At 46.2% G+C, this 24,576-nt stretch overlaps 1 protein-coding gene and 1 pseudogene across 1 annotated transcript; both read left to right on the plus strand.

The window, feature by feature from the left end:
* The first annotated feature begins 700 nt into the window (after positions 1–700).
* LOC137750456 (paired immunoglobulin-like type 2 receptor beta) lies at positions 701–12,913 on the plus strand. Its single transcript, XM_068524799.1, has 7 exons — positions 701–779; positions 1,094–1,483; positions 7,893–8,072; positions 11,322–11,352; positions 12,372–12,421; positions 12,650–12,698; positions 12,871–12,913. Exons 1-7 carry the CDS (start codon positions 725–727, stop codon positions 12,911–12,913), a joined length of 798 nt encoding a protein of 265 aa, XP_068380900.1. The 5' UTR covers positions 701–724.
* Positions 12,914–23,093: 10,180 nt separating this feature from the next.
* LOC137750457 (NXPE family member 3-like) lies at positions 23,094–24,484 on the plus strand (annotated as a pseudogene).
* The last annotated feature ends 92 nt before the right edge of the window (positions 24,485–24,576 follow it).

Consider the following 24,576-nt stretch of genomic DNA (forward strand, 5'->3'; position numbering starts at 1 on the left):
GGGTGTGAGACTGCACACAGGGAGCAGAGCAGGGTGGGAGGGGCCTGGTGGGCCTTGGTTCTCCCTGGGGACTGCAGGGGGGCACTGCAGTGTCCCCTACCTGGAGAGAGAGAGACCACTAGCATGCTGGGTGCCCCTGGTGCCTGGGCTGGGGGCTGAGGCTTGACCACCAGCAGCTCCCTCCTCCCCCTCCTCTCTAAGGGGCTGTAGCTGGGCAGGGACTCAGGGCCGTGGACCTCTCCCTGAAGGAGCCTGAACTGGTCCTGCTGTTGCCCCTTTCCCTGGGAGGAGAGAGACACTCCGAGAAGCAGGGAAAAGGAGAGAGAGACACACAGAGACACAGAGACTGACTCCTAAGGAGATGCCAACGGGGTGGCAGAGGCAGGGAGCTGAGGGAGAGAGGCGAGGCCCCAGCTGGCCCAGGTCAGGACCAGCCCCTCAGTGTGCAGAGGGGGGCAGGGAGCCCTAGATCATGGTTCCCTTTGCACTGACCACAGAGGGGCCCTTTTGAAATATAGGAAAAGAAGCCACGTTGATAAAGGAAGTGCCAGTCACGGCAGGGGTGGGCGGGTTTCAGGAAGGCCCCTACCCTCCTCAGTCCTCTGAAGGAGCCTGGTCGTCGCTCTCCTGGTGCTGAGATTCCCCGCAGGCGGCCCCTCCACAGGCTTCCCCTCTGGCCTTGAAGGCTCTGCTTGTCTTCTCATCCCGGGAGGAGGGCAAGGCCATGGGTCTGCCCTTGCTGCTGTCCCTGCTGCTGTCCCTGGCATCTCTGCAGGCAGGTGAGAGGCCGGGACTGTCCTGCTCTGCCCAGGGCCGCAGGGACCACCCCCCCAGGGAGGGGCTATGGCTGCGTGTCCGTAGAAGGGTCCCCTGGGGTAGCCGGCCAGGTCTCCCACCCCCAACAAACAAAGAGCTGGTCCCACAGTGCCGGGTCCCCCCAACCCCTCACCCTCCTCCCCGCCCCAAGCCTGGAGAGGGGCTCACCCAGGCCAGAGGGCCAGTCCTACCACCTGTCACACATCCCCTTGTAGGTGAGGGTGGCTGACGGTCTGGGGTCACCTTCAAAGTCTCTCCCTCTCCCTCCCTCCTCTAGGTCACTGGGCAGAACCCGATCCAAGCATTGACTTTGGGATGAACCAACCAAAGAAACTCTCAGCCCCCAAGGGTGGCTCCATCCACATCCCCTTCTCCTTCTATTACTCCTGGGAATCAGCCAAGGTTCCCAACGTGAGACTATTCTGGAGATGGAAAGACTTCCATGGGGAGTTCATCTACAACACAACCCCGCCGTTCATCCACAAGGATTTCAAGGACCGGCTCCTCCTGAACTGGACCAAGGGTGGGCAGAGCGGCTCCCTCCAGATCTCGAAACTGCGGTGGGAGGATGAGTCTAGGTACTTCTGCCAGGTGGAGGTGGACACGCTGAGAAAAGGCAAGCAGACGTGGCAGTCCATCGAGGGAACCGCACTCACCGTCATCCCCAGTGAGTCCAGCTGTCCTGCCTGAGGCTCTTGGAGGCCACTGGGGTCTTGTCTCCCAGGCCTGGCCCAGGCCCCCTCTTCCTCTCTTCTCTCAAACTCCTCTCCGTGCCCCCTCTACTCCTCCCCAGGCCTCTATCAACCCCTTTTCACCTTAATCTTCCCAGCCCTGGGCTGCCTCCCTTGCCCATCCTCCTCTCTGCCCTCCAGATCCAGCCCCCTCCCTCATCCTCAGGCCTCCGCCCTCTGGGCTCCCAGCTATTCTCCTTTCTTGCTCCAAGCTGGGGCTGCACCCTCCCCTGCCCTCACCCCATGTCCTCCAGGTGACTTGACATCTTTGGGATGCGGCCGCCTCCCCTTTGTCATGTGTCCATGTGTGGAGGCTCAGCTACCCCATGTCTGTCTCCCCACGGCCATGAGCTCAGCCCACACGCACACAGTAGGTGTGCGGTGGCCACCAATGGTGGCCCGAGGCGTCCCGTGTCCCCATCACCTGTTTCCCATCTCCCCCTTCCTTCTGCTGCTCTGCTCCCCAGAACACGGCCCTCAACGCTCCCACCCCCACCCCATCTCTTTCCCATCTCCTCTTCCCCCGCTTCCATCCTCTTTACCTCCTTGCCGCCCCCCACCTCTCCCTGTGTGCTTCTCGTCACACTGTCTCCGTTGTCCACCCTGATCTCGCTCCTCTGTCCTGGTCATGACGAGGCAGCAGCAGCGGTAACGGCAGCTCCCGCTGACTGTGCCCTGCGTCCCGGCTGGACACCTTGGCAGCATCAGCCCAGCTAAACCCCAGCTAACCTTCCCCACGACCCCGGTAACAGTCGGCCCTGCTGCCATCCTCCTGTTACAGGAAGGGAGACTGAGGCTCGCACAGCAAACACCTGCCCGAAGTCACTCCTGGTGCAGGTGGGGTTTGACCCCAGTTTAACCCCAGAGCCTCCCTTGTTAACCATGAGTTGCTCGGCCTCACCTACTGACCTCATCATCTTGGTGTCTTGACCTCTTTTTAACCTAATAACGGACACGCTGCATTAACAGATCTCCGTCTGTCACTCAGTGGGGCATTGGAACTTGCACCTCAGTGTAACTATCTCCAGAGCAGGGGGGAGGGGGTTCTCTCTGACAGGCAATGGCAATAAGGGTGTTGTTGTCTGTAATTTTTTAGAAAACTAATAATTGACTAAGACAGTCTGCTCTTTATAATCACTTGTGCTGGCAGTTGTAAACAGTGTCCATGATGGATTACTGCTGTTGGCCGGAAAGACACTCTCCCTGTCTCCCCTCTTGGAAAACCACCGCCCCTTCTTGACCACTATGCTCGTTTAAGAGCAAACAGATAGTGACTCACAATCCGAATTAAGTAAGACAGCCTTGGATTAATATTTCCTCCTCCATATTCCCTTAAATCAGGGGTCCGCAGCCTGTTAGGAACCGGGCCGCACAGCAGGAGGTGAGCAGCGGTTGAGCGAGCAAAGCTTCCTCTGCCGCTCCCCATCGCTCCCCATCACTCTCATTACCAACAGAACCATCCCTCCCCGCTTCCGAGGAAAAACTGTCTTCCACAAAATCGGTCCCTGGTGCCAAAAAGGTTGGGGACCACTGCCTTAAATGACCTTTTCTGACAGATTTTTGGTCTCCTTAGATCCCTCTTCTTTTTTTTCTAATTCCCTAATTTCCTCTCTATTCTTTATTTTTATTATTAACGTACAACATTATCTTTTGAATGTTTACTTTTTATACTTTTCATTGTAAAAGGAAAGCATAAATTCTGGCCAAGATAGAGAGTTATATGCACATGTTTACCTCCACTCCCTCCCAAAATCTACCAAAATGACAGCAAAGGGAATTTTTAAGACAAAAACCAACAAGGACAAAAAAATTGCAAGCTAGGACAAAACCAAAATTTGGGACACTGGAACAGTCAGCTCTACCCACCACCAGAGCCTCCCATCAAGCCTCTTAGATAGCCTCAACCACCAGAGGGCAGACAGCAGAAGCAAGAAAAACTACAATCCTGCAGCCTGTGGAACAAAAACCACATTCACAGAAAGATAGACAAGATGAAAAGGCAGTGGGCTATATACCAGATGAAGGAACAAGATAAAACCCCAGAAAAACAACTAAATGAAGTGGAGATAGGCAACCTTCCAGAAACAGAATTCAGAATAATGATAGTAAAGATGATCCAGGACCTCGGAATAAGAATGGAGGCAAAGATCGAGAAGATGCAAGAAATGATTAACAAAGACCTAGAAGAATTAAAGAACAAACAAACAGAGATGACCAATACAAAAACTGAAATGAAAACTACACTAGAAGGGATCAATAGCAGAATAACTGAGGCAGAAGAACAGATAAGTGACCTGGAAGACAGAATGGTGGAATTCACTGCTGCAGAACAGAATAAAGAAAAAAGAATGAAAAGAAATGAAGACAGCCTAAGAGACCTCTGGGACAACATTAAACGCAACAACATTCACATTATAGGAGTCCCAGAAGGAGAAGAGAGAGAGAAAGGACCAGAGAAAATATTTGAAGAGATTATAGTCGAAAACTTCCCTAACATGGGAAAGGAAATAGCCACCCAAGTCCAGGAAGTGCAGAGAGTCCCATACAGGATAAACCCAAGGAGAAACACGCTGAGACACATATTAATCAAATTGGCAAAAATTAAAGACAAAGAAAAATTATTGAAAGCAGCAAGGGAAAAATGACAAATAACATACACAGGAACTCCCATAAGGTTAACAGCTGATTTCTCAGCAGAAACTCTACAAGCCAGAAGGGAGTGGCATGATATACTTAAAGTGATGAAAGGGAAGAACCTACAACCAAGATTACTCTACCCGGCAAGGATCTCATTTAGATTTGATGGAGAAATCAAAAGCTTTACAGACAAGCAAAAGCTAAGAGAATTCAGCACCACCAAACCAGCTCTACAACAAATGCTAAAGGAACTTCTCTAAGTGGGAAACACAAGAGAAGAAAAGGACCTACAAAAACAAACCCAAAACAATTAAGAAAATGGTCATAGGAACATACATATCGATAACTACCTTAAACGTGAATGGATTAAATGCTCCAACCAAAAGACACAGGCTTGCTGAATGGATACAAAAACAAGACTCATATATATGCTGTCTACAAGAGACCCACTTTAGACCTAGGGACACATACAGACTGAAATTGAGGGAATGGAAAAATATATTCCATGCAAATGGAAATCAAAAGAAAGCTGGAGTAGCAATACTCATATCAGATAAAATAGACTTTAAAATAAAGAATGTTACAAGAGACAAGGAAGGACACTACATAATGATCAAGGGATCAATCCAAGAAGAAGATATAACAATTATAAATATATATGCACCCAACATAGGAGCACCTCAATACATAAGGCAACTGCTAACAGCTATAAAAGAGGAAATCGACAGTAACACAATAATAGTGGGGGACTTTAACACCTCACTTACACCAATGGACAGATCATCCAAAATGAAAATAAATAAGGAAACAGAAGCTTTAAATGACACAATAGACCAGATAGATTTAATTGATATTTATAGGACATTCCATCCCAAAACAGCAGATTACACTTCCTTCTCAAGTGCACACGGAGCATTCTCCAGGATAGATTCCCATATGACCCAGCAATCCCACTACTGGGCATATACCCAGAGAAAACCATAATTCAAAAAGACACATGCACCCCAATGTTCATTGCAGCACTATTTACAATAGCCAGGTCATGGAAGCAACCTAAATGCCCATCGACAGACGAATGGATAAAGAAGTTGTGGTACATATATACAATGGAATATTACTCAGCCATAAAAAGGAACGAAATTGAGTCATTTGTTGAGATGCGGATGGATCTAGAGACTGTCATACATAGTGAAGTAAGTCAGAAAGAGAAAAACAAATATCGTATATTAACGCATGTATGTGGAACCTAGAAAAATGGTACAGATGAACCAGTTTGCAGGGCAGAAGTTGAGACACAGATGTAGAGAACAAATGTATGGACACCAAGGGGGGAAAACCGCGGTAGGGTGGGGATGGTGGTGTGCTGAATTGGGTGAGTGGGATTGACATGTATACGTTGATGTGTATAAAATTGATGACTGTTTTAAAAAAAAAAGTCTTATCTAAATAAGAAAGAAGCAAAAAAAAAAAAAAAAAAAAAAGCAGCAGCAGCAAGAATCTATAGGAAAGAAAAAAAAAAAACCACAATTGGGGCCTTCCCTGGCGGCACAGTGGTTAAGAATCCGCTTGCCAATGCAGGGAACAGGGGTTCGAGCCTGGTCCAGGAAGATCCCATATGCCACAGAGCAACTAAGCCCGTGTGCCACAACTACTGAGCCTGTGCTCTAGATTCTGCATGCCACAACTAAAAAAAAATAATAATAAAAATTAAAAAAAAATAAAAAAATAAAAAAAATTTGGGACGCTGGAAACAGATAGATGAATGTAACTGGCTCAGGAGATCAGAGTGGTTAAACACTAAGCCACCAGCGGGGACACCAAGAAGGAAGGTGATTTACACTGGAAAAAGGGTAAGGAATGGCAACCCCTAATATCCCTGAAGGTGGGTATGGAAGCAATCCAGATTATGATTGAGATTAGCATAAGGTTTTTTGTTTTTTGGCTGTGTTGGGTCTTTGTTGCTGTGCGCAGGCTTTCTCTAGTGGAGGTGAGCAGGCTTCTCATTGCGGTGGCTTCTTTTGTTGCGGAGCACGGTCTGTAAGCGCACAGGCTTCAGTAGCTGCAGTGTGTGGGCTCAGTGGTTGTGGCGCATGGGCTTAGTTGCTCCGTGACATGTGGGTTCTTCCTGGACCAGGGATCGAACCCATGTCCCCTGCATTGGCAGGCGGATTCTTAACCACTACGCCACCAGGGAAGTCCCTAGCATAAGGTTTATGTTACTATTTTACAAAATGAATTAGAATTGCATTATTTTCCATATTTCTATGTTCTGGAACCTTCTGTCTGGGAATTATCTACTCCTTAAATTTTCACAAGAATTTATCCATTAAAACTTCTGAGCTTGAAATCTCTATGAAAGGTAGTTCTTTAATCCTGTTCTCAATTTCTTCTTTGTCTATGCATTAAAGTTTACTATTTCTTAAATTAATTCTTTTAAATTTTTCTTTGTCTCAGAAAATCATCCACTTCACAAAGGTTTTTAGATTCTCAACCTATAATTGAGCACACATGCACTCATAATTTCAACAGACTCTTTGTCACTATTAGGTTTGCAAGAGTCTTGTCTGTTTTCTTATTTGTTTTTCCCTAAATAACCACTTCCTGAATTTTTTAATCCTTCTGCTGTTCTGTTTCCTTAAAAATGTATCCTATCTAGGTTTTCATTACTTTCTATGAAAACTATGAGTTTCCTTAGAAACTCCTCTCTGTTTTGGGTACTCTTTTCTTGGATACTGAACCTTTCATTCATTTAAAAAATATCTTCACATTTAAAATAATGAAAGTTTTTAATACTGTGAATTCAACTTTGAATGTAGCTTTAGTTTTGTAGGGTTTTTAACATGCGTTCCTATCACTTTTATTTTATCTGACATGTTAGTATAATTAAGTAATTTTTCTTTGATTAAGTAATTTTTAAATTATAAAATCTTAGTTGAGGGATGGTATTTACACTTTTATTATTAATTTCTAATAAGAGTGGACAGTGAATTTGGTCCACACTAACCCAAAGACTTTATTGGAATTTAGGTTTTTTTCCTTTTGGCTGGGTATTAAGTAATCTTTTCATGGTCTATTAAAAGAGGTGCAATCTGTTTGTACGACTTAATAAGTTAACCTTAGAAACGCATTCCAATATACATTAGGTGCAGACAAATACTGTTTGATTCGACTTATAGGAGGTACTTAGAACAGTCATATTCACAGAGTCAGAAAGCTGATTGGTGGATGCCAGGCTGGGGGAAAGGTGATGGGGAGTTAGTATTTAAAGGGGACAGAGTCTCAGTTTAGAAAGGTGAAAAATTCGGGAGATGGATGGTGGTGAGAGTTGTACAACAGTGTGAATGTACTTAACGCCACTGAACTGTAGAGTTAAATATGATTAAAATAGTAACTTTCATGTTATGTATCTTTTACTACAATAAAACAAAATTTTTTTAATCCTGTGATTTAGTTCACCTATGGGTGGGTGATAAAATGAGGTTCTGAGATCACGGCACTGATCAACGGTAGGGTCAGGATTTACACAGAGTGATGAGGATTCAGAGCTTCCAGCATCTGCCCTTGTTACTCCCCTCCCTGTGGGAGAGCTTCAGAGACTTGCTCCCCACCCCCCCACATTCCCCAAACTAGGGAACAGGATGTGACAGCTTCACCCAGATACCTCCAGCCCTTTAGTGAAGAATTTGCATATTTCTCATGTCTTCCCAGCTGCTAAGCCAACCACCCTGGGCTCCACTACACCTAGCATCAGGGTCCCAGATGGCAAAGAGAGTTCAGAGCTGTGGTCCCTAAGTATGGAAACTACAGTCGGGTTGTCATTGGCCAGCGCTACGCTCAAAATCGCGATTTTGGGATGGATCATGTACCTCAGGTGGAAGAGAAGCAAAGGTAAGTGGTCTGGGACCTCCAACCTCTCCCCAGGATTCCCAGCTAGGTGTTTCTCAGAACCCTCCTGCATCAGAATGATCCAGGTGTCCATTAAAAATGCAGATCCCGCGTAAGACCATACAAATGAAAACAAAACAAACAAACAAAAGAAAAAAACAAACAAAATGCAGATCCCTGATGGGCCTGAGGGCTGGGCTTGGGAATCTGCATTTTTAATGATCTGCTCAGGTGGTATTTGTGTGTCATCAAGTTTGGGAACCACCACTCCAGACCAATCCCTCTTCATACACCTGATCACTTTCCAGTTCTGGATGCTTGACTTAATCATTTCTCAGTCCTCGCTTTTGGTTCATGGGAGGGACGCTCTGCCCTGGGAAAAGGAAGGTGAGAGCAGAAGGAACAGGAAGTTGGCTCCTATTTCCCAGGGCCTGGCTTGTAAATGGAGATGCAAAAGTAAATAAAGCACAGGCCCTGCTTTCAAGGAAATGGGGGATAAGAGGATATGGGGAGGACAGTTGCCTCAAGGGCTAACTGACCCACTTAGGAAGAGCTAGGTTGGGAGGGGAAGGAGGGGTAATCAAGGAGGACTTCCCAGAGGAAGCAACTCCTGCAAAAAGTCTCAAAAAATAAGAAAGAATTAGCCAGGCAAGTGGTGAGGGTGCTGTAGAGGTCACTGTCCTTCCAGGGGAAGGAAACCATTCTGGGAATTCTAAGTAGCTCAGGGCTGTGGAGGAGGCAGGAGATGAGAGAAGATGACCTTGGAAATCACACCCCAGAGCCTCTGATCCCAGAGGCAAAGTGAAGCAGCAAAGTGGAAACCTTAGCTTGGCCTTGCAGATACACAGTCTGCGGTAGAGGGGCCGGAGGTGGGCCAGCCTGGGGTCACTCTAATGCCATGGCAGCGTGGATGGAGGGAGAGGGCCAGATCCTGGAAAAGTTTAAGAGGGGAAACCAGTAGGACTTGATGATTGGATTGATAGAAGGATGAGGGAGCAGGGCTTAGTCCTGTGTTTCGAACTTGGGTGAGTGAGGCCATGGTGAGCCCAAGTAAAATAGGGGCAGAGGAGGTCAAGGACCATGATTGGGAGAGAAGGATGATTCTTGAGTTTGGAATAGTTTATATTTGTGTGGCATGTGAGTAGAGATGCCCATCAGAAATTTGGATGTATGCATTCACAGCTGAAAGAGACCACAGGGTTAGAGGCATTAATTATTTATGCCACAACACCCACCAAAATTGATTTGAAATAATTTTTTAAAAATGTGCAATGAGAGATGAGCCCTGTGAAATAGTAAAGCTCAGAGGTTGAAAAGCATAGAATCTGGCATGACTGCAGCCAAACCTGTTTCACACCCTGGCAGGGTAAACTCTGGCACTATGATATGACTGCTCTGAGCCTCAACTTACTCATAGGTAAAATGGGAATAAAAATAGTACTTCCCTGGGGTTGTCATGACAAACAAAAGGCATTTAGAATAGATCCTGGTGCAGAATAAGCACTATATGAGGATGAGGACTTACAATTAATAAGTTACAATAATTAAAATGATGTAATTCTGGCATATGATAGATAAACAGATGGAATAAAAGTGAAAAGTCAAATACAAGCAGGATGAAAACAGATCCAAATATATGAGGGAATTTAGCAGGTTAAAAGGAAGCATTTCTAATCTAGGGGGAAGGATGAATAGTTCAATACATGGTCCTGGAACAATGGAGTAGCAGCTGAGAAAGAATAATGTTATCTCCCTACCTCATAATTTGCACCAAAATTGAAGATATAAATGAGGAAAAAATAACCCTAGTACTAGTAGAAAGCATGTGAAACTATTTTACAACCATGGATTGAAGATGACCAGCCTAAGTATGAAAAAGTCATGAATAAAAATATTTATAAATTCAATTACATACAAATTGTTTTTTAATTCTGCAGAGCAAAAACCACAGTGGTTGTGTCCTGGGAGTGAGGATGAGGGTCAGAGACAAAGAGAAAATGTGACGTAGTCACTAAGGAAAGGCAAGATGGTATTTGAGGACCAACTCAGATGAGAAGACATAAATCTGTACAAGCATCATTGCACATGATTATGTTTTCCCCCAGCAGTATTCAAGCATGAAGGTTTAGAAACATTTAGGAATTACTGGTTAGAAGTTGTGTTCAGCTGCTAGCACCAAAGTCCAGAAGGAACAGTAAGTTAAATAACACAGAGTTTACTTTTTTCCCCTCATATAAAAGGATGTGGAGCCAGAGAGCAGAAGCTACCACCTATAAGCACTCAGGCTTCTACCTTTCTGCTCACTGTCCTGGATCCTGGCTTCTATCCTAAAGGTTACCTCATGGTTCAAGATGGCTGCTAGGACTCCAGCCATTATTTCTGAATCCAATCAGGGATGAAGGAGGAAAGGACAAAAAGACTATGACCCAGCTGTCTGTCCTCCTTTTAAAGAGCCTTCCTGAAAGTCCTACCCACAACTTCCCTTTATATCTCACTGGCTATATTTAGTCATAGGTCCCACATCTATCTGTAGGGGGGCATGCTGCCACTCCAAATAAAATCAACGTTCTGTAACTGAATAAGAAGAAGCAAATGGATATTGGGATAAGCAAATAGCATTCCCTGCCTTAGGACACATCCAGGACTGAAGATGTGTCAGCAAGTGTGGCAGAAGGGCAGGGGAACACAGGAGGTCAAGGAGCCAGTGAGAGGGCAGAGATGGAGAGTAGAGGGCTCAGCAGGGAGCCTGGATAACCTGAAAGAAAGTGGATCATCAAGAGACAAGAGTTAGTGAGGTTAAGCACAGGTACAGAGGGATGATGACAAAAGAGAGCTGGAAGGAAAGACAGTAGTAGCATAAAAATGATACTAGCATTTACTAGGTCAGAGGTCTCAGCTCGAGTGATTAAAAAAAAAAAAAAGGCCCAGGGTGTGGCTGAGTGGAGCAGAGGTCACTGGAGCTGGGGGAAGTGGGCAGGTCCAATGTGTTCAGAAGGTGAAGGGGCGCAGGGCGCAGGGAAGAGCTGCTCTCCTGATGGGTGTTGAGGACAAGGCAGGACAGGTGTGGGCAGCCTCAGGGTGCCTGCTGGGTGCAGGCTCAGGTCCCAGGCCCTTCCCAGGTGGGTTTCAGCCGAGCTGCTTCGCTGCTCTGGTCTCTCCAAGGATGAGCTCAGGGTGGGACGGGGCAGAGAAGGCAGGCAGGAGACCGGCCTCCATGGATGACACATTGACACACTGTTGGTCCCCCTACAGGTCTGCAGACTAAAGCCAGAACCCCAGCCAGGTGAGCGCTTCTCCTCCAAGGGGGGAGGGGGGTGCTGTTTTGTGAAGCAGGAAGTTTCCTTCTGAGAACAGCACTAGGGAGCCTTTCACAGCCCCTCCCCGACTGGACTCTCCATCCACACCCTCCCAAGTCCCCTAACAGGCCAGGCTCTTCACTTCCGGAGGCTCCAGCTCTTTAAAAAATCGAGAACAGTGGACCAGCACTTTCTCTGATTCTTTCCCGGAACATCTCCCCCCTCTGTCTTTCTCTGGCTCCCCCTTTCCTCCTTCAGCCCCAGTTCATCCTGGCTTCTCTCCACCTCATCCTTCCTGAACACACCTACCACCTCCACGTTCTGTCCTCTTTCTTGCTCCTCATCCAATCTGTCCTTTCCCCCTGTGACGCGCGACCTCCAGCTGCTCCGCCCTCTGTCTTTTCTCAGAGCAACTTCCCTCCCGGCTCCCAGCCTGGCTCCCTCTCCTCGGGCCCCAGCTCCTCTTCCTTTCCTGAGCTCTTACCCTCCTCATGGCCCCCCTCTTTCCTTTCTCCATCTTTCCTTCCACTTCCAGGCTTTTCCTTCTCGCAGCCCCTCCCTCCTTTCTCTCCCTCCTGACTCTTGACAGCTGCCCTCCTCGGACCCCTCCCCATGGCGATGGCATCTCCTCTGGGGACCAAGGCCTGAGCACCGCCCAGGGGACCTGAGATTAGCTTCCTGGTTCTCATGCTCCAGTTTTAACTGAGGCGCTGCGGCAGAGAGGACAGGAGCTCCCCCTCCTGCTTCTCCTCCCTGTGTCCCTGCAGTAAAGCCGCTTCTCCAGAACAATCCACCTCAGTCAGCACTCAGGGACAGGGCTACACCGCAAATGACCCCTCAACCCCGTCCAGGCGGCCTCCTTCTGAGAGCCTCAAACCTCTGCCTTCATCTTCCGAGTGCGTCCGGGCAGGTCACAGAGCCCCCACCAAGAGAACCAGCCCGATGCAGGTGGTAACTCTTTTCTGTCCAGCCTCTGACACATCGCCCCCCTCCTGTTCCCACACAGGGGATCCTTCCAAAACCCGGAGGAGAAATACGAGAACACTGGGAATAAAGGTAGGTCCTGCCGCCATCATCCCCGCTCTCCACTTGGGCCTTCCTTCCTCCCCACACACCCCCTCCCCACACACGTGCCCTCAGCATCCTCCTCTCTCCCCTGCCTCACCCACCCTCCCCCAGACCCTGTTCCTGACCTAAAGATGACCTCACTACTGGAGCCCCCTGCCCACTTCTCTACCCTTGCTGCCAGGCCACCTAACCCTGGCACATCTTGATTTTTTCTAGGACAACATGCAGGCCCCAAGCCTGTATGTTTTCCAAGCTGGACACCAAGGTAAGCAGCTCAGATTAGGTCCTGAAAGAATTAAAGGGAAGTTTGGAGAAGGTGGGGTGGAAGAACAGAGGGACTGTGGTTTTGGCAGGGCATCAGCTGTGGGATTGCGGCTCTGAGATGGGACAGCTCCCCCTCTGCTGCCTAACCCCCTCCCCTTTCCATTCTCCCCCAGGATGACGACATCTTCTATGCCTCCCTCGCCCTCTCCAGCTTGACCTCACCAGCAGCGCCTCCCCACCCGCCTCCCCAAGGGGGCCCCCAGGAAGAGACGCTATACTCTGTCTTAAAGGCCTAAGGAGTGGGACTGAGTGAGGACCTGCTTAGAGTCAGCTGCACACAGGGATCTCAGTTCCTCATAATCACCCTGGACAGACACAGACGACTCAGAAGCCAGCAGGTGTTGAAGGCCACCAAGGACCTGAGAGACACATAGCCACCTGCTCCAGTTCCCTCTTCAACTTCCTAGCCCTTGACCACAAAAATAAAAGTCCCTGTACAATTTGCCTGAATGCATCTAAGGAGAAAGCTGACATCACCTTCAACTTCTGTCCTTCTTGCCATAAATGAACCATAATAGATAGCTCACACCCAGATCCCTCCCCGAGTCCTTTTGTTCAGTGACTGCCTCAGGCCAGGGACCAGTAAATCCCCAAACACTGGTAGTCAGTCTGGAACCCAAGGTCTGTCTCCTCATTTAACCATTCTACTTCCCTTATGATAATAATTAGCATGCACTGTTAGTGCTTTGCCTCATTTCAGCATCATCAAGCACCCTATATGGCACTGGAGGTACCATCTGAGGCAGGATAACAAGACCCAGAATGGTTACGGTGCTTTTCCCAAGGCCATGTAGCTAATAGGAGGCTGAGGCAAGATTTGAACCCAGACCTGCCCTTCTCAGTGTCCTTCTCCCAGGACTCTGGTGTCATCACCTTCCCAGTTCCCTATACTGACAGGCCTCCCACCAGAAAGCACCATGGGCCACAGTGACACAGAGGAGGAGGGAGAGAAGCCAAAAGAAAGCGTGTGGTTAGAGATGAACCAAATAAACTAATAACCTCATTTATTAACACATCAGCTGCACAACTCTGACCTTAGCCAACCAACCTCACAGCCAATGAACAAGCCCAACATTTATCAGCTTCTCGGGGATCCTCTGAGAGGCTCTGCCTCCTGCTCCCACAGAAGGGATGAGAGAGCAGGAAGGAGGTGCGAGCCCACAGCTATTCCTCACAGGAGGCCACGGCGAGCTCCCCTGCGTCGTCTCTGTGCTGTGGCTCCTTCCTCTGCTCCGGCTCTTCTCCAACATCCGCCATGAGTTGGTCCAGGTCCAGGTCACTGGAGGCTCCATCGTCAGAGGGGACACTTCCAGCCTCCTGAGGCCGTGGCTCCTGGGGTGCAGGCCCTTCTTTCCCCATCATGGGACAGGCCCCGGGAGGAGCTGGTGGGGTCAGGACCTCTGGCACTATTCTAGCTTCTTTTTCCTCAGATGAGTCACTTACTGGGGCCTTGCTTTGGGGGGCTTTAAATTTTTTCTTAGGGCCTAAATGAAAAAGTGACAAAACTGAGAGTCTTTAAGTTTTACATATCAAATTCCTAAATTTCTAATTCCAAAACAATCTCCGGAAAAGATGACATTTTTCAATAGACAGAAAATGGGCTTTGGAGTCAGAAAGACCTGGATTTAAGCCAGAGAACAGCCACAGGCTAGACACTGGTCTTAAGGAAATTTTAAAACCTTTGAGCCTCAGTCTCCTTACCTTTAAAATGGCAAATATCCAATCATAGAGATAATGAAAGAAGTAAAGGGAAATAAAGGGAACAATCATAGAACTATGTATCTAGCCAGCCCACAGAAATGTCAATAAATGTTAGTTCCCGCCTCCTCACCATTCTCCTGTCCCTGGAACAAATAAAATCACTAACCATTATGTTTCTATAATATGTGCTGCATTCATATAAAATGCTCAATTAAGACCACAAAAGGCAGAAAAAGAGTGTAAGACAAAAACAGCAACAAAGAACAAGGGCAAAAAAACCAGTAAGGAATGTTGTACGTATTAATCTAACTATATTCATAATCACTTTGAACGCCAATCACTTTGGTCTAAGTGAACCAATTAAAAGCTAAAGATTGTCAAAGTGGATCAAAAAAACATTGCCCACCTATATGTCGTCTACAAGAAACCCACTTTAAAGACACATATATGGGACTTCCCTGGTGGCACAGTGGTTAAGAATCCGCCTGCAGGGGCTTCCCTGGTGGCGCAGTGGTTGAGAATCTGCCTGCCAATGCAGGGGACATGGGTTCGAGCCCTGGTCTGGGAAGATCCCACATGCCGCGGAGCAACTAGGCCCGTGAGCCACAACTACTGAGCCTGCGCGTCTGGAGCCTGTGCTCCACAACAAGAGAGGCCGCGACAGTGAGAGGCCCGCGCACCGCGATGAAGAGTGGCCCCCGCTCGCTGCAACTAGAGAAAGCCCTCACACAGAAACGAAGACCCAACACAGCCAAAAATAAATAAATAAATAAATTAATTAATTTAAAAAAAAATCATGACTGCAGTTTAAACACAAGAGCCAAAATCCATGTTGCTTTAAAAAAAAAAGAATCCGCCTGCCAGTGCAGGGGACACGTGTTCAAACCCTGGTCCGGGAAGATCCCACATGCTGTGGAGCAGCTAAGCCCGTGCGCCACAACTACTGAGCCTTTGCTCTAGAGCCTGTGAGCCACAACTACTGAGCCCGTGTGCCACAACTACTGAAGCCCGTGTGCTCCAGCTCCTTGTGAGTCAGTTTTCACATAATTGTCTAGAAATTTGTCTATTTTGTTTAGTGAAATGTATTGTCACAGACATAACTTTTCATATCTGCACAAGCTCTAGTTATGTCTCCTTTTTCGTTTCTGGTATCGACCCACTCATGCTTTCTCTCTTACTTAATAAATCTTGTTAAAAGTTCATTAATTGTCTGAGTCTTTTCTTTTTTTTAATATTTATTTATTTATTTGGTTGCATTGGGTCTTAGTTGCAGGATCTTCATCACGGCATGTGGGATCTTTCATTGTGGAGCGCAGGCTCTGCATTGCTGCACACGGGCTCCTCTCTAGTTGTGGCGCTCGGGTTCTAGAGCGCTCAGGCTTAGTTGCCCCGTGGCATGTGGGATCTTAGTTCCCCCACCAGGGATCGAATCAGCGTCCCCTGCCCTGGAAGGTGGATTCTTAACCACTGGACCACCAGGGAAGTCTCCTGAGTCTTTTCAAAGAGTCAAATTTTGGCTTTTTCTATGCTTTCTACTTTGTTTGTTTTCTATGAAATTACTCATTTTATCTTTATTATTGACTTCTTTCCACTTTGTTTGGATTATTTTGCTCTTCTTTTTCTAACTTTTTGAAATAGATATATAGCTCAGTCCATTTCAGCCTTTTTTTCTTTTCAAATAGAAGCATTAAGGCTATAAAACTTCCTATATCCTGCTTTAATTGCATTCCCCAAGTAACTATGTGGTCAGAATGTTATCTCATATCCATTTTTATTTCTTCTTTGATCCATACATTTTTAGAACTGTGTTTCTTGATTTCCCCAAATGACTTTTTCTTGTTTATCTTTCTGTTATTGTCTTCTGCAGGGGAAGTAGAGTTATTTGAAAGCAAGAAGGCCATTCTTGTAAGAAGGCAGAGGTGATACCATTGTTATTTTTTTTTCTTTTATTTGAAGACATAAACTTCTGCTTCATGAAGAACAGCTGCTACCTTCAAATAAATATGGTGGTGACTCAGACAACAGGCTGATGAGTGACAGCCTGATACAGGTAGGACAGAACTGCTGGGTTCTACCTTGGTGACTGGAAATCTCCTTCCCCTTAGAAAGTGAAGGAAACACAAACCACTGATAGATTCTTCTTTCACTACCCACAGGTCCTCTATTTCAAGATGTCCTGGCCTGACAGTAACATCCCTCAGCCCCTGGGACCCTACTCTGCCTCTAAATCTGCCTCCAAGTTCTCAGAATCTCCCTCGCTCTTGGACTTTCTCCTCCAGGAGCTCTCAGACCTGACCCATCTTCTGTACTAGCCTCCAACCGTGGGCGATGGTGAGGGATTTTTGAGCCTCCACGAGCCCCCAGACCTTCACCTACCACCTAAGGGGTCCTGCTTAGGCCAACTGTGCCCTGGCAGGCTACCTGGAAGCATCCTTGTGACCACAGACCACCAAGAGGGCAGACCCATGACCCACAGTGGAGATCTGCTTTGGGCCCTGCCCTGAAGCCCAGGGTCCCTGGGGATATCCAGGATCTGGAAATGGCACATACCTGCTATCCTTCCCCCTGCTCTGGTGCAAGTGCAGCTGATCTACTCTAACAAAGTAGTTGGTGTTTTGGAGAATATGAAGAAAGCAAAGGACCACAGTAGATTTCATGGGGTATTTCCATGGAATTTGAAAACAAGTTAATTAGAAAACACCAAAACTGACATACAAGAGGAGAGAGAGAAAGAACAGAGCATGCAAGAGCTGTTGGTAAACGTCCAAGGTCTAACATACTGGTAACTGGAATTTCAGAAGAAAAGAGTGAAAAAGAATGCAGAAGAAATATTTGAAGAGACAACGTCTAAAGTTTTCCAAAATCAATTTAAAAACATCAACCCACAGATCCAAGAAGCTCAGAAAACTCCAAGAACACACACACACACACACACACACACACACACACACCCCTAAACACATCATATTTAAACCAATGAAAACCAAAGAGAAAAATTCAAGGCAACCAGAGGAAAAATATGGCATCTCATACAAAGAGGAACAAAGATAAGAATTACAACAGGCTTCAGGTCATAAGTTAGAAGAAAATAAAATGACATCTCTGAAGTACTGAAAGAAAAACTACCAATCCAGAATACTATACCCAGTAAAACTAACTTTCAAAAATGGTGACAAGGGACTTCCCTGGTGGTGCAGTGGTTAAGAATCCATCTGCCAATGCAGGGGACACAGGTTTGAGCCCTGGTCCGGGAAGATCCCACATGCCACCAAGCAACTAAGCCCATGCGCCACAACTACTGAGCCTGCGCTCTAGAACCACAAGCCACAACTACTGAAGCCCGCATGCCTAGAGCCTGTGTTCCACAACAAAGAGAAGCCACCACAATGAGAAGCCCATGCACCACAACGAAGAGTAGCCCCTGCTCGCCGCAACTAGAGAAAGCCTGTGCTCAGCAACAAAGACCCAACGCAGCCAATAAATAAATAAATTTATTTATTTAAAAAATGGTGACAATATGACTTTTTCTGACAAACCAATGTTGGTGAGGATGTGGAGTAACTGGAGTTCTCAAACATTGCTGATGGGAATGCAAAATGGTACAGCCACTGTGGAAACAGTTTGACAGTTTCTTATAAAATTAATATACACCAAATATCCTTCAAATACAACAACCCCAGTATAAACAAACTGGTACATCCTTACAATGGAATACTACTCAGCAATAAAAAGGAACAAATTACTTTTACATTTAACAACATGGACGAATCTTAAATACATTAAGCTAAGTGAGAGAAGCCAAACTCAGAAGGCTACATACTCTATGATCTATTTTTATATGACATTCTGGAAAAGGTAAAGCTATTTTAAAAGGAAACATCAATGATTGCCAGAGGGAGGTGACTACAAAGGATCATGAGGGAAGTTTTTAGGGTCATGAAAACATTTTGTATCTTGATTGCATTTGTGGTTATGCTATTACATGTCCATCAAAATGTATAGTTATAACACTAAAAAGTAAATTTCACTGTATGTAAATTATACCTCAGTAAGTCCAAAATTTTTAAATGACAAAAATACTTTTAATGTTTTAAAATGCATTGATAGGACTTCCCTGGTGGCACAGTGGTTAAGAATCCGCCTGCCAATGAAGGGGACGTGGTTTCAAGCCCTGGTCCAGGAAGATCCCACACGCTGCAGAGCAACTAAGCCCGCGAGCCACAATGACTGAGCCCTTGTGCCACAACTACTGAAGCCCCCACGCCTACAGCCAGTGCTCCGCAACAAGAGAAGCCACCGCAATGAGAAGCCCATGCACTGCAACAAAGAATAGCCCTCGCTCGCCACAACTAGAGAAAGCCCACGCGAAGCAATGAAGACCCAACGCAGACAAAAATTAATTAATTAATTTTAAAAAAACATTCTGGGCTTGCCTGGTGGCACAGTGGCTAAGAATCCACCTGCCAATGCAGGGGACACAGGTTCAAGCCCTGGTCCGGGAAGATCCCACATGCTGCGGAGCAACTAAGCCCGTGAGCCACAACTACTGAGCCTGTGCTCTAGAGCCCACGAGCCACAACTACTGAGCCCACGTGCCACAACTACCGAAGCCCGCACGCCTAGAGCCCGTGCTCTGCAACAACAGAAGCCACCATAATGAGAAGCCCGCGCACCACAACAAAGAGTAGCCCCCGCTCGCCACAACTAGAGAAAGCCCGTGTGCAGCAATGAAGACCCAATGCAGCCAAAAATAAATAAATAAATAAATTTATTTTAAAAAAACACATTCTATCTACTTTAAATAAATAAATAAATGCATTGATAATCTGTCAAATTTTAAAGGAATTATCAGAGGGCAAAATCTAAATGAAACTGGGAACTCAGAGAGTAATACACTAAAGACTGCTTTCCCCTTGAGGGCATTTGCCAAGCTCAAGAAACTTGAGATTTGGTGTGCAGGAAGCCAAGAGCAGGATACAAACCCCGAAGTCTTTGACAATGTGGTGAGTCTAATAGGAAATTGCCCGCCTGGCATAAAGTCAGGGTCTCAAAGTTCTACACCTTCATATTGTGTGACCTGGAGACCACCACCCCACACTCAAGCAGAGGATTTCAAAGAATTTGACTGTCTTCGACCTTGGTCCAGAACAGACAGAGAAAACTCTTTCTGGAGAATTTATACCCACAAGCCAGCCCTTAGGTAGATGTGCAGTCCAAATTCACAGAACCATTGGTCTGAAAAATCTCAACCTGTGTTAATTTAACACACTCTAGGACGTTATTAGCCTAGATTTTTGTCAGAAGCAAAAATTTTCTTTGGAGAAGCCCACTATCAGGTGGGATTCTTCTATGCCTATTTGGTAACCTCTGAATTCAGTACCAAATTAATAGAAAATTCAATACCAGATTAATGAGCAAGGGATCTTATTTGGGTCACATTTAAATTAACCATAAGGTGTTGCTATTAATAGGGGTAACTAACCCAGAGCCAAACATGCTTATGACTTAGATCCATTAACTGTTCCTCACAGTCTCTGTGGCCTTCAAACCAGCTTTCCCATTTGTTACTTTTTGGCCATCTTTCCAATTTCTTCTTTTAGTTTTTTGCTCTTGTTAGCAGCTTTGACTTGAATTTGTCATTCCAATATCTAATATTAAATTAACTGCTTTAAAAATTATTTTTCCCCAGCTTTATTGAGGTAAAACTAATAAAAATTGTATATATTTAGGTTGTACAGCGTGATTTTTTAAGGTGTACAGCATGATGGTTTAATATATGTATACATCGTGAAATGATTACCATGATCAAGCTAATTAACACATTTCATCACCTCACATCGTTACCTTTTTCTTGTGTATGTGGCAAGAACACCTAAGATCTACTCACTTAGCAAATTTCAGGTATACAATACAGTGTTGAGTATAATCACCATGCTGTACATTAGATCCCCAGAACTTATAACTGAAAGTTTGTACCCTTTGATCAACATCTCCTCATTTCCCCCACTCCCCAGCCCTTGGCAACCATTTTATCCTCTGGTTCCATGAGTTCAACTTTTTAGATTCCACATACAAGTGAGATCACACAGTATTTGCCTTTCTGTGTCTGGCTTATTTCCCTTAGAAAATGTCCTCCAGGTTCACCCATGCTGCCAAAAAATGGCAGGATTTTCTTTTTTAAGGCTGAAAAATATTCCTGTGTGTGTGTGTACACATATGTGTATCTCACATTTTCTTTATCCATTCATCCATTAATGAACACTTATGTTGTTTCCATATCTTGGCTATTGTGGATAATGCTACAGTGAACATGGGAGTACAGATATCTCTTTAACATACTGAGTTCATTTCATTTGGATACCCAGAAGTGGGATTGGGATCATATGGTAATGGTAATTACCATGGTAATTTTATTTTTAATTTTTTGAGGAAACTCCATACTGTTTTCTATAATGGTTATACCAATTTACATTCCCACTAACAGTCAGTACACACAGGTTCCCTTTTCTCCTCAATCTCGCCATCACCTGTTATCTCTTATCTTTTTGATAATAGCCATCCTAAACAGGTGTGAAGTGGTATCTCATTGTGGTTCGGATTTGCATTTCCCTGATGATTAGTGATGCTGAGCACATTTTCACATACCTGTTGGCCATCTGTATGTCTTCTTCGGAAAAATGTCTATTCATGTCCTTTGACAATATTTAAATTGGGTTGCTTCTTTGCAATTGAGTTGTATGAATTCCTTATATATTTTAGACATTAACCAATTATACAGTTTGCAAATATTTTCTCCCATTCTGTAGGTTACCTTTTCATTTTGTTTCCTTTGCTATGAAGAAGCTTTTTAGTTTGAGGTAGTCTCACTCGTTTTTGCATTTGCTGCCTTTGCTTTTGGTGTCATATCCAAAAAAATCACAACCAAGGCCAATGACAAAGAGCTTTTTCCCTATGTTTTCCTCTAGGAGTCTATTGCTTCAGGTCTTACATTTAAGTCTTCAATCTGTTCTAAGTTAATTTTTGTGTATGGCATAAGTGTCTAATTTCATTCTTTTGCATGTGGTAACTAGTTTTCCCAACACTACATGGTAATTCACAAAATTGAATACTACGCATGTGAAAATGAATGAATTACAGCTACCCACAATAAATGGGTAAATCATCCCTCTTCTGGAGGTGAGCCTGGGTGCAGGTGCAGAGTTTTCTGGTAAGGTGGCTTGAAGCAGAGATAGCAGGGACAATGGTCTTTGCTTTCTCTGTGAAGTAAGTGCTGCCCCCTTCCGGAAGTGAAGAGGGAATGATGTGATGTGATTGACAGGTGCTTTGGGCGATGGGAGAAGGCATAAAAGATTGCATTTAAGAATGTATATAGGGGCTTCCCTGGTGGCACAGTGGTTAAGAATCTCCCTGCCAATGCAAGGGACACAGGTTCGAACCCTGGTCTGGGAAGACCCCACATGCCGCAGAGCAACTAAGCCCCTGCGCCACAACTACTGAGCTTGTGCTCTAGAGCCCGCGAGCCACAACTACTGAGCCCACGTGCCACAACTACTGAAGCCTGCGTGCCTAGAGCCCGTGCTCCGCAGCAAGAGAAGCCACTGCAATGAGAAGTCCACGCACCGCAACGAAGAGTAGCCCCCCGCTTGCCCAGTTAGAGAAAGCCCACATGCAGCCACGAAGACCCAACATAGCCCAAAATAAATAAATTAAATAAATAAAATTTAAAAAAAAAAAAAAGAATGTATATAACAAAACACGGGAATTCCCTGGCAGTCCAGTGGTTAGGACTTGGCAATTTCACTGTCGGGGCCTGGGTTTGATCCCTGGTCGGAGAAATAAGATCCCACAAGACACGTAGCGCAGCCAAAGGCGGGAAAAGAAAAGAAATGTATACAACAAAACAGAAACAGGCTCACAGATATAGAGAACAAAGTAGTGGTTATCAGTGAGGGAAGGGAAGGGGGAAGGGGCAAAATAGGGGTATGGGATTAAGAGATCCAAACTGCTATGTATAAAATAAATAATCAACAAGGATGTATTGTACAGCACAGAGAAATACAGCCACTTGTAATAACTTTAAATGGAGTACAATCTATAAAAATATTGAATCACTACGTTGTATACCTGAAACCAATATAATATTATAAATCAACTATACTTCAATTTAAAAAATCAAAAAATAAAAATAGAACCTAGGATAACCACCCCACCCCCCAAAAAAGAAGGGGAACTTTTAGCATCACCAATTCGTGCACTAACCCATTGTGGTATGTTGCAACAAAAAAAATGGCAACAAATTCTTTGCAGCTCCTTCTATCAAGATGGAGAGGCTATTTCCTCATCCCTGAATCTGGGCTGGCCTGCTTTGGTCAACAGAATGTGATGTAAGTGATATTGTGCAATTTCTGAGCCTAGACCTCAAGTGGCCTGGCAGCTTCTGCTCTCAAGGGGCACAGTGGGGAGAGGACATTTCCAGAAATAATGACCAACACCAGGTATCACCTAATGCTAAGTGAACAATATAGAGAAGGCATAGCTAGAGTTTAAAATAAGGTTGGCACATTCAGGGGAGGTTTTCTGTAGGAGATGAGAGAGCTGAGCCTGGGTGTTTGAGATGGTGGAGAAAAGCGAGAGGATGGGGAGTGGGGGGGGAGTGGGCTCAAAGGCCCGCAGGAGAGGAGGATGTGGGTCTCTGAAAGGCGGTAGGCAGTCAGCCAAACTGGAGCGGAGAGCTGTTCTTGGAGAGAACTGGCCAAGAAAGCCTGGGTTATTCTGCAGCCAATGTCTGCCAGTGACTTGTGAGGAGAGGAAGCTGATCATATAGGTCCAGTTTTCCTAAGAGTTTTCACAAAAAAGAAGTTTGAAAGAAACAATCACTCTGGGCCCAACCTCCTAATATCTTAAGCACTTTTTCCGTCTGCTGTCAGCCCCACGCTGTTGTCCTCACTCCCTGTCTCTAAGGGATCATTTCCATCACTGTTTGTATCCATTCACAACTCATCTTGTAAACAGCTGAAAACACAGTCAGAACAGCTTAGGCACGAAAGGAGTTGATTAGCCCAGGTAACTGATGAGTTAGCAGCGGATCTGGCTTCCCGTGCTCACACCTGTCATCTGGTCTGTTTCTCTTCACTGCCCACTTCTGCCCCCTACCGTTCAGCTTCATTCTCTCATTCTCAGTCCCTCTTAGGTGGCCCCAGCAGCAGCGGGCTCTTCCAACAAGGGGGCAAGATGACCCATCCTCCCATGTCAGTCTTGCAGGAAAGAACGAGACTTTTTCCCTTAGCTCCAGCAAAACCCCTAAGATTACTAAGGTGACCCGTCCATCCTGGAGACAATCAGTGTGGCCAAAGGGATGTGTTGCTCTGGGTGACCAGCCCTGAGTCAAGGGCAGGATACCCATGTTCTAGAAAGTAAGTCGAGACTGGAACTTTTATCTGTTTAACTTGAGAGTGTACAGCTCTAAATAACCCGTCCCCTCCTCTCTCATCCTCCGTGCAGCCCTGAAGCCAGTGGATCTACACACCACGTATCAGTTGGGTTCTCTGATGGCCGTGGACACTGCTCGGGGCATAGTGCGGCACTGGCACGCACAGCTGGCCCCTGCGCTCCCTCCACACACCAGTGGCCTCATTACAATTGGTGGCCCATGAATTGGGGGTGGCCTGGCTGGGGGCCCCCACACCGTGGTGGTGCCTAGGCACCCACTTCACCACCTTCCCTCCGTCCGTCTTTGTGCAACGACTGGCAGGGATCCAGGCCGCCGTGGCTGCACTGCTGGCCTGGGAGCCCCGCACTCTGGTGGTCATCAAACTGGCCAACACCGGCTACAAGTCCACGTACAGCAGCAACTGGTTCTCCCTCCAGGTGAACCGGCTCCTCTGAGCTGCCTCTGCTGACCATGTGGCCTTCGTGGATGCCTGGGAAGTGACCTCCAGCCTGGCCCTGCATGACGGCATCCACCCGGAGAGGCTCATCGTCCACAACAAGGTGGACTTCCTCCTCTCCTTCCTCTCCCCAACCTGAGTGCTTCTGTCCATCCTGGGGCTGTGTGAACAGAGGGCCCAGGCACGGGGACCCAGTTGTGAAGAGGACCACAGCCACAGTAGGACTTCTGG

The sequence above is a fragment of the Eschrichtius robustus genome, chromosome 16, assembly GCF_028021215.1.
Source record: "Eschrichtius robustus isolate mEscRob2 chromosome 16, mEscRob2.pri, whole genome shotgun sequence".
Classification (NCBI taxonomy): Eukaryota; Metazoa; Chordata; class Mammalia; order Artiodactyla; family Eschrichtiidae; genus Eschrichtius; species Eschrichtius robustus.

Bases quoted from the DNA above. Each gene is read 5' to 3' on its own strand.
- LOC137750456 (XM_068524799.1), top strand. From the start codon at position 725: ATGGGTCTGCCCTTGCTGCTGTCCCTGCTGCTGTCCCTGGCATCTCTG. The intron at 1,484-7,892 runs GTGAGTCCAGCT...ATGTCTTCCCAG, and splicing joins CGCACTCACCGTCATCCCCA to CTGCTAAGCCAACCACCCTG. The intron at 12,699-12,870 runs GTAAGCAGCTCA...ATTCTCCCCCAG, and splicing joins TTTCCAAGCTGGACACCAAG to GATGACGACATCTTCTATGC.